The 14143-nt window shown below is 43.4% G+C and overlaps 1 protein-coding gene and 1 pseudogene across 1 annotated transcript; both read left to right on the top strand.

The window, feature by feature from the left end:
- Positions 1-780: 780 nt before the first annotated feature.
- LOC133009733 (lactose-binding lectin l-2-like) lies at positions 781-1195 on the top strand (annotated as a pseudogene).
- A 12044-nt stretch (positions 1196-13239) lies between these two features.
- Positions 13240-13812, top strand: LOC133009732 (lactose-binding lectin l-2-like; the record flags this gene model as incomplete). The annotated part of the gene is made up of 1 exon (XM_061077268.1): positions 13240-13812. A coding segment is annotated over one exon (504 nt), but the record flags the coding sequence as incomplete, so codon positions are not given.
- Positions 13813-14143: the final 331 nt, after the last annotated feature.

Here is a 14143-nt window from a genome sequence, read left to right as displayed (position 1 = left end):
GGGTTTCGCAAGATGCTTCTTCACCAGTGTAATGTTTCGTGCCAACTCTGATTGGACCATGGACCACTCATTATTGATTACTTTAAAAGAAACAAAACACAGTGGCACTGACTGTTATAGTGCAATCAATAGTTATAAAATCTAAGAACATAGAAAAACAAAGAGCAGAGCTCTCCTGGACGTTCCAAAACTGAACAGTTGTTGATATTTAGTGAACAATTAGTTCCTCCTTTATTTCCTTATTGTCTTTTTATGGTGTTGGGGGATTCTGGGGCAAACACTTCTGATACAGATTTTTTGGCAATGATGTTTGCACGTTAGAAAAAAACAAAGTTCACAATACAAGAGAGGACACATTAAAGACGTTGTAATCGTAACATTGTCGATGTGTCAACTTGTGTTTGGCAGTTGTTTACCTGGTGTGAATGAGAAGAAGTCAACCACAAAGTGACATATCTGCCCTCGTGTCGTCTTTTCTAAAGCTGCGTTTTACAAGGTCAAAAGGTTGAACTGAAAAAAATCATGTGGAAAGTTATGTGACGTCCAGGTGAGCTGTTGGTTTTACTGCCTCTTGCTCAGTGAAAACAAATCAAAGTGTGTAAATCAAAGTGTTTGCCAAGTGCATTTGACCAATAATATCAAACCAACAGTGCAGACACCCTCTCTGAAGAGTATAAAAGAACGCAGCCTGCCCACCTGTCTCCTTCAAACTCTCATTCTCATCCAACAGTGCAGATCATCTCCAACTCCTCGTCCTGCTCCTGTGACAGAGAGAGAGAGAGACTCTAACATGATCCTGCTCCTCCTTCTGTTCGCCCTGACCCTGGGTGCTGTGTCTCCTTCAGATGGACCTGAGGTCAAGCTGCAGCGTGGAAACTGTCCCATGTTCTGGTTCAGCTTCAACAACCGCTGCTACTAGTACGTGTCCACACATATGACCTGGGCTGATGCAGAGCTCTACTGTGTGTCACAGGGAGCCAACCTGGTGTCTATCCACAGTCTGGATGAAGCGAATTTTGTCAAAGCCCTGATCAAGAACTTTGATCATGCTGAAGGATACACCTGGATCGGACTCAGCGACCTCTACAAAGAAGGCAGCTGGATGTGGTCTGATGGCTGTGCAGTGAAGTTTACCTATTGGTCACCAGAACAGCCAGAAAACGATGGAGGAAGGGAAAACTGTTGTTGGGGGTGAGGTCCTGAGTGACCATCAAACAATAGGTTGTAAATACTTGAGGCCTACAAGGCCCAGCTGAAACCAGTTCAACCAGTTTCAGTCTTAATTCACACCTTCTCTAGACAGCCTGGAGCCTCGCCTTGGTGGGGGAAGCATGTCCTGAACCCCCACTGTGCCCCCCCTCCAGCAGGCCCTGGTGGGGAGATGTTGCAGGCCGCTCTGCAAAAACCCAAATGAGACTCTGAAACGCCCACTGAGGTCGAATCCCCGCCCACTAAGGTCGGGACCCTGACATCTAATTGGCTGAGGGCAACACTGACCCTTGACCCCTCCTCCAGGGGGGCAGGTACCTCCCAGGTAGAACAAAACCCCTCTGCTCCCAGAAATTCGCTCTCTTTTCCACGCTGCTCAAGTTGTTTTCTGACCTCAAGAGGTCTAACCACACGACTCAGTAACTAAGGAGGCGATTAGACGTTTGTTTAATATCATTTTTATTTGAAGTCGTTTCATTTTCTTCTTATCTCAGTCAAAGTTTTATCTTGATAGGACCTTTCCGGTTTTAACTTGAAAGATCGAAACAGGAAGTGCCCCGCTGGACGGACTCCGACACTTCCATAGACTTCCCTTTTTCCAACGATCCACAAACGGCTTCCACAAAGCCGTTCCCTGCAGAAGCGCGACGTTCATCCCGCTGAGGAGTATGAGACAATCCACTCTGTTCCTGTAAACCAGCACGTTCTCCGCTGTTACAGAAGAAAGGCGAAGTTTCATTCCGTCAAGGAGCACGAGGAATTCGCTCCCTTTTCCGGTCCAGCGGCGGAGCTCCGGAGCTCCGCTCGTGAGAAAGACCACGTGATTCACTGGCCCCCGACACATTCGCGCCGAGTCGCAGGCACATCGCGAGGGTTGTACAGTAAGAGACTTGATTATCTGGGCAGATACGTAGCATATTGTTTAATATTTGAGTGTATTTGTTTGTGGGATCTCCGTGTCTCATTGTTTAGCCACGACGATTCGGCTACTTCCGGTTCATTTCCGGTTACGGCCTTGTGCCACAGTTTTTAAGCGCCGTGACATAAACGTCTCCGGTTGCACTCGTTCCCGTCTGAAGAACCTTACAGAGATTTTACCGTCAGACTTCAGCACACAACGCCGTTTGAGTGCTGAGCGGTAAAGTAAATGTAACTTGTTGCTGACGGTGTTTTTAAGAGCTTCTTTGAACTCTCCTTGCATGCCTTCTCTTCTCTCTCTCTCTCTCCTTCTAAACCGACCTATACACCCGTTCCGATCTGTATTTAGAATACAGTTCATGTGACAGTTAAATCTATATTTAAAGGGCCTGAAAACATCTGGCTGCCATTTTGAAGCCAAAGCTAAACCAGAACAAAGAATCCTTTGTTCCACCTCCTCCTTTGTGCCTCACACGTGGTCCGGCGGCCATTTGAGATTATTCATCGGTAGACCCGCCCCCAATTCTGGCTCTAAATTCATAACGAACCCGCCATTTTGTTTTGTAGTTTTAAGCCTAACATTGTCGGCCTCCATCTTGGATGTGACGTCACTACGTTACTGCGTCATCGCCACGCCCCCTCCCTTTTCTCTCTCGCTCTCTCACACACACACACACCCACACACACACACAGACACTTTGATAGACACAGACAGATGCATACACACTCAGATACACATAAGGGGATACATGTGTCTTCTAAATTGTGATAAATGCTGCTGCTGTTGTGATCTTTGAAATATGGGAGTTTGTTAAGATGATGAATCATTAAATAACACTAACTTTATTTCACACACACACATACACACACAGAGAGACACTTTGACACAGACACACACACACACAGACAGAAATACATAGGTAGACCGCAGGTTGTCCATGTATTTTCTGAATTGTGATAAGTGCTGCTGCTGTGTTTATCTTTGGAATATCGGAGCTTGTTAAAATGATAAATCATTGAATAACATTATAACTTTATTTCCCCTTTTTAATAAATACTTTTGTAATTAAAGTATCTGTAGTCTGTGATTATTTGTGCATATGTATGTGATTGCAGCTGGATTATGATCGCCTGTGCTCGAACTTAGAAGCCTTCACTGTTTATTAAGTAATCGTTAATATTAAAATATTGACATTATTAATTTGACATTTATCATTATGAGACTGATAATTATAGCTTGACATCGTTGGCCCCTGGGAAACCAGGGTGGTGCCCCCCTTTCTCAATTATTAATATAGATAGTATTATTCTTAAATTGATAATTTTATTGTGTTGGACTAATTATTTTCATTATTCTTGGTTGATAACCTTATCATTGTTAATTGATAGCTTGTACTTTCTAATTGATAATTCCTATTTTCTCATTAGTGGTTTTATTGTTATTTGATTACTGATCATCTTCAATTAATAATTTAATTATTTTTGATAGATAATTTTTATTATTTTAATAATCATATTTCATGATTATTATTAATTAGCCAACGTCAAGTCTACTCCTATTGCACAACATAAATGGTGCCCCGTGTGAGGGGATCTAACTCCAGCTGTATCATAATACTGTGTACAATAATCCAGATTCTTTTTTTTTTTCCAGAAATTTAATTTTTTTTGAAAAATTTAAATTTTTTTGAAAATTTGATTTTTTCAAAACTTTTGCTTTCTCTCATTTGGTATTGATCATGATTCGTTGTTGAAGAAGAAAATAATTTTGGAAATTTATTCTTCTTTGCAAAGTTTTATTTTTAATTCATTTGAACTTTTACCAAACCGGTATACCGGTGCCTGGTGTATCCGTAATTGGCTGCAGATTGCAATCGGTGGTTGTGTTCTCGAGGCACAAGAATCATAAATAATTTAAGAAAAGAGAAAAATAATTCTAGGAATTTATTTCTCTTTGAAAATTTTTATTGTAATCCCTTTGCATCTGTCCCAAGCAGGTATACTAGTGCCTTGTGTATCCGTGGTTGGTTGCTTCTAGCATATAAGTGGTTGTGTCATCTCAATGCACAATAATTATGATTAATCTTTGAAGAGAGACATAGGTTCGAAACTAATTTCTCTTTGAAGTTTCTTTATTCTTAATTCCCTTTGCTAAGCAGACTTTTGTGTAACTTTGGTTGGTTGCTGACTGCGTTTCAGTAGTTGGTAATTTTTATTGGAGATTTTCTGCATGCTTTTTGATCTTAAGGAGACAAACTAGATTTGAGAGACTAGTTTTGAGAAGACTAGTTGTTGAACAACTAGGTCTTAAGGATTGAGCCACCGAGCTATCCTTCATTGACACTTTATAGACACAGGGTGAAGCTCACCTGTGCATCTTGTTGTGTAGTTTTTTTAATTAAGTGTTTTACCCACTTTTTCTAAGCAAGCGTGAGCAGTCCACCAGGTGCCTTTTCGCACTCAGAAGATGAGTAGCATGTAACACCGTGGGGCAAGTGCTCCCTCAGGACCAGAGGTCCTATTAGAGACTGTAGCCAGTCTGAGTAATTTTTTTCTAATGATGCGGTGAGTGAGTTGAGTGAGTATGAAATAAGTACCTGCGATCGTAAGATCAAGAACTGTCCATGCACTCATCAACCCCACTGGCCCGCATCCAAAAATACCCCATGCTCTGGGTCAACTGACACTCCTCTACCAGCAGAGAGCCGAGCTGCAGACCCAAGAACATGCGAAGGCGCTCATAGCCATGCAAGCAGCATGTCGAGCGGAGCAGGAAAAAAAAAACTCCCACCTGCGGCACATCATCGAGACCCGCAAAGAACAGGACCAGGCGGTGCAGGAGCATGCGCAGGTCAAAGGTCAGCAGAAAGGGGGGCACAGTCAAACAGAGCTGTCCCCCCCTCCAGCTGAGATCCCTGATGACAGGGCCAGGAGCTGACGTCATTCCCGGTGGAGCCAGCGGAACAGAGACACTGGGAGAACAGCTGCGAGCACAGCTCCACAACCCTCATGCAGAGGGAGCTTTGCTCTGGAGAGCCAGACACACCCAGCAGTCCACCGCTCCGACCCACTCAACACCAAAGGGGGAGCAGGACTCAACCCCTAGACGTGCAGTGACCTGCGACCGCTATGAGGCAACATCAAATGCCTGTCCAGCGGACACACAGCATCCACTCCAGCCAGAAGGAACACATCCTGCACGGAGCCATGCTGATCCACATCACAACGACGGAAGGACTCCGTCCTGGAGGGCTGAAGGAGATTCCCAGTCTGCCACTCAGGCAGAGGCGCACCATGACTCACGGTCACGTCCTGGATGGTCCGCCAACCCCGGTGCAAGAGATGGTGGCCACGAAGATGAGTACCGTGGCACATTCGAGTCAAAAGACACTGATGACTCAGCACCCCCTCAAAGAGAGGAAATCCGCAACCGGCGGCAAGAGCCCCTTGAAAAAGACATTTATCGCTTCGACCCAGACAACCGAGGGTGTAACGAAGACGACACCGTGGTTCTGGCAGTTCAAGTCCAACTCAATGTGGACCCGGCGCTGGAAGATGACAACTTTCCCCACGCCAGGATGAACCCCAGCAAAGAGAACCAGAAACAACGACCCTTCCAACAGGGTGCCCCTCAAAACCAAGGGGGTGAGGATTTCAACCAGCCCCACAAACAGTTTCGACCTCAGCACCTGAATCCCTCTCAACAGAGAAGTAGGGGCTGTAACCAAAGGAAACCTCATCAATACCAGGAGTATAGAGATGGTGACCGAAATCCAACACATGGGATGCATCCTGGGACAGAGGAATTAATACGGAGATGTGTGGATGAAGCAATAAGAGACATTGTGCCACGTGTTCCTCCAGGCTCCCCTAAGAGACCAGACACTGAACCCCGTTGGCGAAACTAGAAGCAGTTGCCCTCCTTCTCCACTCCTAAAGATGACTTCAATGACTGGGAAGGACCAAGGCGCTGCCAGAAACCCCTCTCACCTCCACACCTGAAAGGGGGGGGGGGGAAGAAATCCCAATTTTAAAACAGAAAACCGCTCAAACCACTCACTCCATCAATAGCTGCATGCTTTAGACCCTCTGTCAGTAAATTGTATAACGTATGTTCAGGTAGTGAACTCCTTAGACCTCGTTGAGGATCTTGAAGTCGTTACCACTACGGTTGTGCAGCCCTCACGGGTACAGTTGGCAATTCAGTCTTGGCAGTAAAATTTCAATATCTGTAGATTTGCAAACCTAGAAATAGGATTTACCATATATTCACAGATTAGCGAACAACAGAACGTGACTCGCCGTTCTAAATGTTTTGGTTTGACAGAATAACACACATGTTTACCTCAAAACACCAGCACCTACTCAAACATTTTCTTCTGTTTCCTTTTCCACTTTTCTTTCGTTTCACTCTTCACCAAAATTCATTGGTATGTTAACAATAACTGCCGATAAGCATTATGTGAAATTGAAAATGTGTGCCGTGTTTTAGAATATATGTTGTTTAGCCTCTGTCTGCCCAGACAATTACCTCTCTCTGTTTAGACTCATGCCTCAAAGACATTTATGCCTCATGATGAACTAATTTTCAATGCTTCAACTCCACTCAAGGATTACCTCTCATGGATTATCACTGGACTCTCGACCCTAGCGTGCCCTGGAAACCGGGTAACGACCCACTTCCCAGGCCAAAGGGGGATTGTTGGGGGTGAGGTCCTGAGTGACCATCAAACAATAGGTTGTAAATACTTGAGGCCTACAAGGCCCAGCTGAAACCAGTTCAACCAGTTTCAGTCTTAATTCACACCTTCTCTAGACAGCCTGGAGCCTCGCCTTGGTGGGGGAAGCATGTCCTGAACCCCCACTGTGCCCCCCCTCCAGCAGGCCCTGGTGGGGAGATGTTGCAGGCCGCTCTGCAAAAACCCAAATGAGACTCTGAAACGCCCACTGAGGTCGAATCCCCGCCCACTAAGGTCGGGACCCTGACATCTAATTGGCTGAGGGCAACACTGACCCTTGACCCCTCCTCCAGGGGGGCAGGTACCTCCCAGGTAGAACAAAACCCCTCTGCTCCCAGAAATTCGCTCTCTTTTCCACGCTGCTCAAGTTGTTTTCTGACCTCAAGAGGTCTAACCACACGACTCAGTAACTAAGGAGGCGATTAGACGTTTGTTTAATATCATTTTTATTTGAAGTCGTTTCATTTTCTTCTTATCTCAGTCAAAGTTTTATCTTGATAGGACCTTTCCGGTTTTAACTTGAAAGATCGAAACAGGAAGTGCCCCGCTGGACGGACTCCGACACTTCCATAGACTTCCCTTTTTCCAACGATCCACAAACGGCTTCCACAAAGCCGTTCCCTGCAGAAGCACGACGTTCATCCCGCTGAGGAGTATGAGACAATCCACTCTGTTTGTGCATCTCACATAATGTGTCCTCAGTGATTGTTAAATCTGATTTAACCTGGTCACTGATCACCTGATGCTTGTTGACATGAAATAGTCCTCAGCAATAAAGATACAAATGCACACTTCTATGTTTGTACTCATTTCACCCACTTACTTTTCATGCCTGTTGTCAGGTATTTGTTGTTTGTTAATTTTAACAATTCCAATGTTATTGTTAAAATCAATGAAGTATAAGCAATCACATTTTAAGTTAAAATTATATTTTTGGTACCAACACTGGTTTAATGTTTCAATGTAACCTCAAGGACACTTGTGTGATCATAAGGACCTTTGTGCATTGCTCAAACTATTGTGAATGTATGAACATTTTTAATGTTTTTAATAAAAACCCTGATAGACGTCACTGTGATGTGGGTGGGAGCAGCATGAAAGCTTCCAGTCTCTCTTGGAAACAGGATTTACTGTCAAGTTCAATGTTACCAACACCTTTACATGAACACTAAGATCAAACCCTCCATGATGTCACTTTCTACATCTCAAACTCAGGGCTCTGTGAGGAAAAACCACAGACATGGCATGATTGTGAAATTTAAACACAGACAACATCTGCTCTGAGAAGATAAATTAAAGGGACGTGTGAGAGAGTCCCAGGGATAAAGAGTGAAGATGCAGAACAGTCAAATGCAAGGATCTTATATAGGAGAATCAAGGCTGTTTGTCTGAGCTGGTTCAGACTGGTTCTGTAGGCGCAATTTGAAACAGGAATCAAAACACAGAAAACTGATTTACATATGTTTCTTTTGCCGATAAAGTTTTCAGGTCACACACAGTTCAGATCATAAACAGTGCAGGTCATAAAAGTATTAAGACAGGTCTGCGAAAACATACTTTTCAACTACCAAATAGGTTTCAACCATACTTTGTTATTTTTCCACTACATATCCCCCCTTTTTTTGTCATTTATGACAACATAAGATAATGCACAACTACAGTAAAACATGAAATACATCAATTCACAAGGATTCTAAATGCATCATGACCAATACTGTAGGAGAAAGCATTCTGCTGTTGTTGTGGACACAGGTATTCTGACATGTAGATGTACAATCCTATGTCACCCTCGCGTTGAATGGGGTCATAAAAGGTTGTAGAAGCAACCATGAGTCAAAAGACCTGACATGCGGAGACGGCCCAATATCCAGATGATTAGGACAAGTTATTGATAGGAGGAAAAGTACAGTTCATGTGCAGCCACATTTCCTCCAAAGTACACGCTCATCCACTGTGGCTCTAAGTTGGAGTGCCGAAAAATCGGAGCGTGCACTAGTGAAACCTTGCCAGGAACAATTACACCTGCCCTCAAAAGAGAGCTGAAAACTGGTGTAATACCATTGATGGCTTCCTGTTCAAGTGCATATTGTGATTGATGTGGTCTGTAGCCAGATTCTGGTTTAATGATCACAGGTTTCATGTTTTCGAATTAAACCCACATCATGATTGCCTTGAGCCCTTGCAATGTTGTTTGTATAATGTAAATATGCATGTGCATATTGGGTGTCTCTATGTGTGTCTGGTACCATTTGAACAGCCTTGAAAGTGTGAACAACAGATGCAAATAGTTTTTCATACACTTTCAAAAAAGGTTTATACTGAACTACAGGATCTGATGTATTTTCCCAAATGTCAGCATTGACAAATTTTTTAATCCACGGTCCCAAAACTTGCCATTATAATTTGTGTTTTGACAGCAAGACATGTGAGTGTGGTCCAGGAACGTCAAAAAAGGAAAGCATCCTCTGAACATCTGCGAAGGAACAGAGAGGGTGACTACAGAAACAGCACATCTATGTTCATTCCAGAATGCAACTTAGTGTTAAATTATGTTTCACACAACTTTCTTTAAAACTTTCTTCTTTCAAAACCTGCATCTTTCCCTTTGTGTATGTGTGCAGTGCAGTGTTAATCTTCTGGATGCACACACGTGGTGTCTGTTCTTAGTGTGACTGAAAGGGCCTGATCCACTAGATCAGTGTTGATGGATGTGACAACAGCTGAACAGAGCTTCCACTCATACATATATAGCAGTGAATCAGCATTACACTTAATGCATGTGTAAATCTGTGGTGGATACAGATCAGCCGTTCGGACCACTACGACTCCTGATGGGGTGGAAACGACAGAGATGCCCAAAAGACACATTGCCTCTCTTCCCATCAAATTAATTGGACAACATGAGGATAGCAAAAAGGAACACTTGAATTTTTCTGTGATGCTATCACTACATATTAAGGGAGTTGTGAATTTTTCAACCACGGTGTTTCCTGAAGCCCCAAAGATCTGACAAATCATCCGCTTAATTTAGGATGTGTGTCAAACACATCACTCTTGATGACTGAATGTGTTGCTCCTGAAACTACAAGGAATGTAATCTCTTTCCCTAGCACTGTGAGTGTGTGTGTTGGCATATTAGCATTATGCATCTGATTGATATTTGACATGTGTTCCTATCATTAGTTTGTCTTTCTTTTCTAAAAATTCTATTACTTCTGTGATAAATGTTTGTGTTGGTGTGGTGCATTCACCCTCTTGATGAGTGAGGTTTTCCTCACGATAGAGAGGCCCTGTGGTCGTCATATTTGCTATTAACCATGACACACACACACACGTGCACAGGCACAACTCTGCTCCACCTCGTCCACGGAGCAGAACAATGTGCTGAATGAGTTATTTATTGTAATATATTGTTTATTTTTTTGTTTTATGCGACATCCAGGTGAGCAGGTGGTTTATTTCACCTGTGTTCACTCACATTGTGATTTTATATTACTAAAACAGAGACACGGCTGCACGCTGACGCCGGCTACACACCGGACGCGTTAGCGTCGCGTAGCCGTCGCGTAAGTGCAGCGCCAAGCCTTAAATAACAGCTGGCTCCCATCCGTTCCCATGTTAATCCCTTGTGCCGGCCACACCGGACGCTGAAGTGCAGCGCTGCACCAAAACTGCCTCGCGTCGTGCAGCGATCGTTTCGGCGTCGAGTCTATTTTTTGCGCTTGACGCGAGCGTAGCGCTCCGGGAAACACAGTGAAAAATGATTTTAAACGATATTGGGGACATATTTTATATGATATAAATGATAAAATATGCATCCCATAGTTTGTATTCCCCTTCTGTTGTCCTGGAGTTTTAATTTTACCAATTTTACCAATCACATTATTAAATGTCCCCCTCTGCCCCTCCGGATACAGACATACAAGCAGTCATAAAGATAAAAAGAGAGAGAGAGGGGGGGGGGTTGTCTACCTACTCTCCACATAGGCTTGAGTGGAGAATACGTAATTTACCCTCGACACCCGACATTTAACGGAGCAAACAGCGGAGAAGTTCTTGAAGAAGGATGACATTAATTTAATAATTGAAGTGGAGAAGTACAGTGAGCTGTACGATCCTCGGCTGTGTTGTACATTAAAAAGGACAAATGCTGGGACACCGTTGCCGTTAATGACAAATATCAGCTGTATGTGTGATCACGGAGAGGAATCGCAGGATGACCGCCGCGGAGTTCAGCCTGTCCGGTGTGCAGCCTGGCCCCGGCGTGCTAGGGATCCACGCGACGCTCACGCGACGCTCACGCGACGCTCACGCGACGCTCACGCGACGCTCACGCGACGCTCACGCGACGCTCACGCGACGCTCACGCGACGCTCACGCGTCCGGTGTGAAACCGGCGTGAGCTCGCAATAAACAATTTGCGTCCGTACCTGCTGCGCTCACGATGCACTTCCTCATACACACACTCAGGACCAGCAGTGGGGAGAGAGAGAGGGGGAGAGGGAGAGGGGGAGCGCTACGACGTCCCTAAATAAACTCCGCCTCCCCGCAGCCTATGAGCATCACCTTTCATGTCAGGAAAATTTAACCAATCCCGAACGGGGAAAATAACCCCACTAAAAGTATCAAATGTCACCAAGAATTGACCCCATTACACAAAGATTAAAGTAAACTATCAGATCTATATGGCAGCTGATGATGCCCAGTGATCTCAGCAGCTTCCCAGAAAGGGCAAAGGGAACATTGAACTCACTCGTATTTAAATGGCACTGATATCAGATGGATCATTGACAGATAGATTGTCTTTTCTGTTTTAACACTTACACGATAAGAAACTCCATAGACAACACCAAAATATTCAGAACTCGGTGTATCCCTTGGTTTATTAAGTGTAAATCGACAGGTAGGTTATAAATATATTAATTTTGATGTCCTACTCCTTAAATCCGAAACCAGATTTGCACAGTTCTAAGGAACATGATTAAGTAAAAGAAAGAAAATCTACATCTGGATCCATTGAAGACAGTGGTATCAAGCATTTTGGGCTTGTCAAATTAAAGCCAAGTGAGAAAATAAAAGGAAATGATGAAGTTTTTATATTTAGATGTTTGAATCATGAATCTAAACTGCTGGAAAAACTAATTTTCTTATTTTTTTTTAGAAAATTTGTACTATTTAACTGGATCTTTTACTAAGCCTCCAACTGTATCAAAGTGAGTCAAGAATTTCCAAAGGAAAAGCTCAGTACAAAGGTAAAAGTAAATTATCATATCTGTAGATCTATGGCAGCTGCTGGTGTCCAGTGATCTCAGCAGCTTCCCAGAAAGGGCAAAGGGAACATTGACTCACTGGTATTTAAATGGCACTGATATCAGATGGATCATTGACAGATAGTCTTTTTCATAGCTGTTTATCTGTTTGTTAGCTGGATTTCTCAAAATGCTTCTTCACCAGTGTAATGTTTCGTGCCAACTCTGATTGGACCATGGACCACTCATTATTAATGACTTTAAAAGAAACAAAACACTGTGGCACTATTATGGTGCAATAAATATGCATTGAATCTAAAAACAAAGAGCAGAGCTCTCCTAGACGTTTCAAAGCTTAACAGTTGTTGATATTTCGTGAACAATTATTTCCTCCTTTATTTTCCTTATTGTCTTTTTACACTGTTGGGTGATTCGGGGGCAAACACTTCTGATACACGTTCGTTGGCAATGCTGTTTGCAGGTTAGAAAAAACACAAAGTTCACAATACAAGAGAGGTCACATTAAAGACTTTGTAATTGTAACATGGTCGATGTGTCAACTTGTGTTTGGCAGTTGTTTACCTGGTGTGAATGAGAAGAAGTCAACCACAAAGTGACATATCTGACCTCGTGTCATCTTTTCTAAAGCTGCATTTTACGAGGTCAAGAGGTAAGTTATGGGACATCCAGGTGAGCTGTTGGTTTTTCTGCCTCGTGTTCAAAGAAAACACTTTGTTCTGTGCAAATGTGTATAAATCAAAGTGTTTGCCAAGTGCATTTGACCAATAACATCACACCAACAGTGCAGACACCCTCTCTGAAGAGTATAAAAGAACTCAGCCTGCCCACCTGTCTCCTTCAAACTCTCATTCTCATCCAACAGTGCAGATCATCTCCAACCCCTCGTCCTGCTCCTGTGACACAGAGAGAGAGAGACGCCAACATGATCCTGCTCCTCCTCAGGGCCGGGTCTAGACAGGCATGTATGAGGGGGCAGCCACAAATCTTGAGGGGGCATTGTGCTTTATTATATTATTATTATTATAAATTGGGATTTAGTTTGAGGGGGCACAACATTTATTTGAGGGGGCCAGGCCCCCTCTTGCCCCTGCCTAGACCCGGCCCTACTCCTCCTTCTGTTCGCCCTGACCCTGGGTGCTGTGTCTCCTTCAGATGGACCTGAGGTCAAGCTGCAGCGTGGAAACTGTCCCATGTTCTGGTTCAGCTTCAACAACCGCTGCTACAAGTACGTGTCCACACATATGACCTGGGCTGATGCAGAGCTCTACTCTGTGTCACAGGGAGCCAACCTGGTGTCTATCCACAGTCTGGATGAACATAATTTCATCGAAGCACTGATGAAGAACTTCGATCATGCTGAAGGATGGACCTGGATCGGACTCAGAGACCTCCACAAAGAAGGCAGCTGGATGTGGTCTGATGGTTGTGGAGTGAACTTCACCTATTGGTCTCCAGGAGAGCCAAACAACGGTCGAAGAAGGGAACATTGTGTTCACACCAACTATAGCAAAGATAAGAAATGGAATGATGCATTTTGTACTTTCTGTCTTCCCTCTGTTTGTGCATCTCACATAATCTATCCTCAGGCATTGTTAAGTCTGATTTAACCTGATCACTGATCACCTGATGCTTGTTGACATGAAATAGTCCTCAGCAATAAAGATACAAATGCACACTTCTATTTTTGCACTCATTTCACTCAATTACTTTTAATACCTGTTGTCAGCTATTTGTTTTTGCTCATTTTAACAATTCCAATGTTATTGTTAAAATCAATGATAAATATGAATAAATATAAAATGATGATGATGATGATGATGATGATGATGATGATGATGATGATGATGATGATGATGATGATGATGATGATGATGATGATGATGATGATGATGATGATGGTGATGGGTCAAATTAAAGGATCATTTTTTAGAGTGAATGCAGACAGAGGACAGAATGGAGTGGATGATTTGAAAAATTAACAATGAAACTAAACGGCTACTTTTATTT

The sequence above is a fragment of the Limanda limanda genome, chromosome 8 (genome assembly GCF_963576545.1).
Source record: "Limanda limanda chromosome 8, fLimLim1.1, whole genome shotgun sequence".
Lineage (NCBI taxonomy): Eukaryota > Metazoa > Chordata > Actinopteri > Pleuronectiformes > Pleuronectidae > Limanda > Limanda limanda.
The sequence above is the reverse complement of the archived record's forward strand: the minus strand, read 5'-3'. Positions and strand labels throughout refer to the sequence as shown.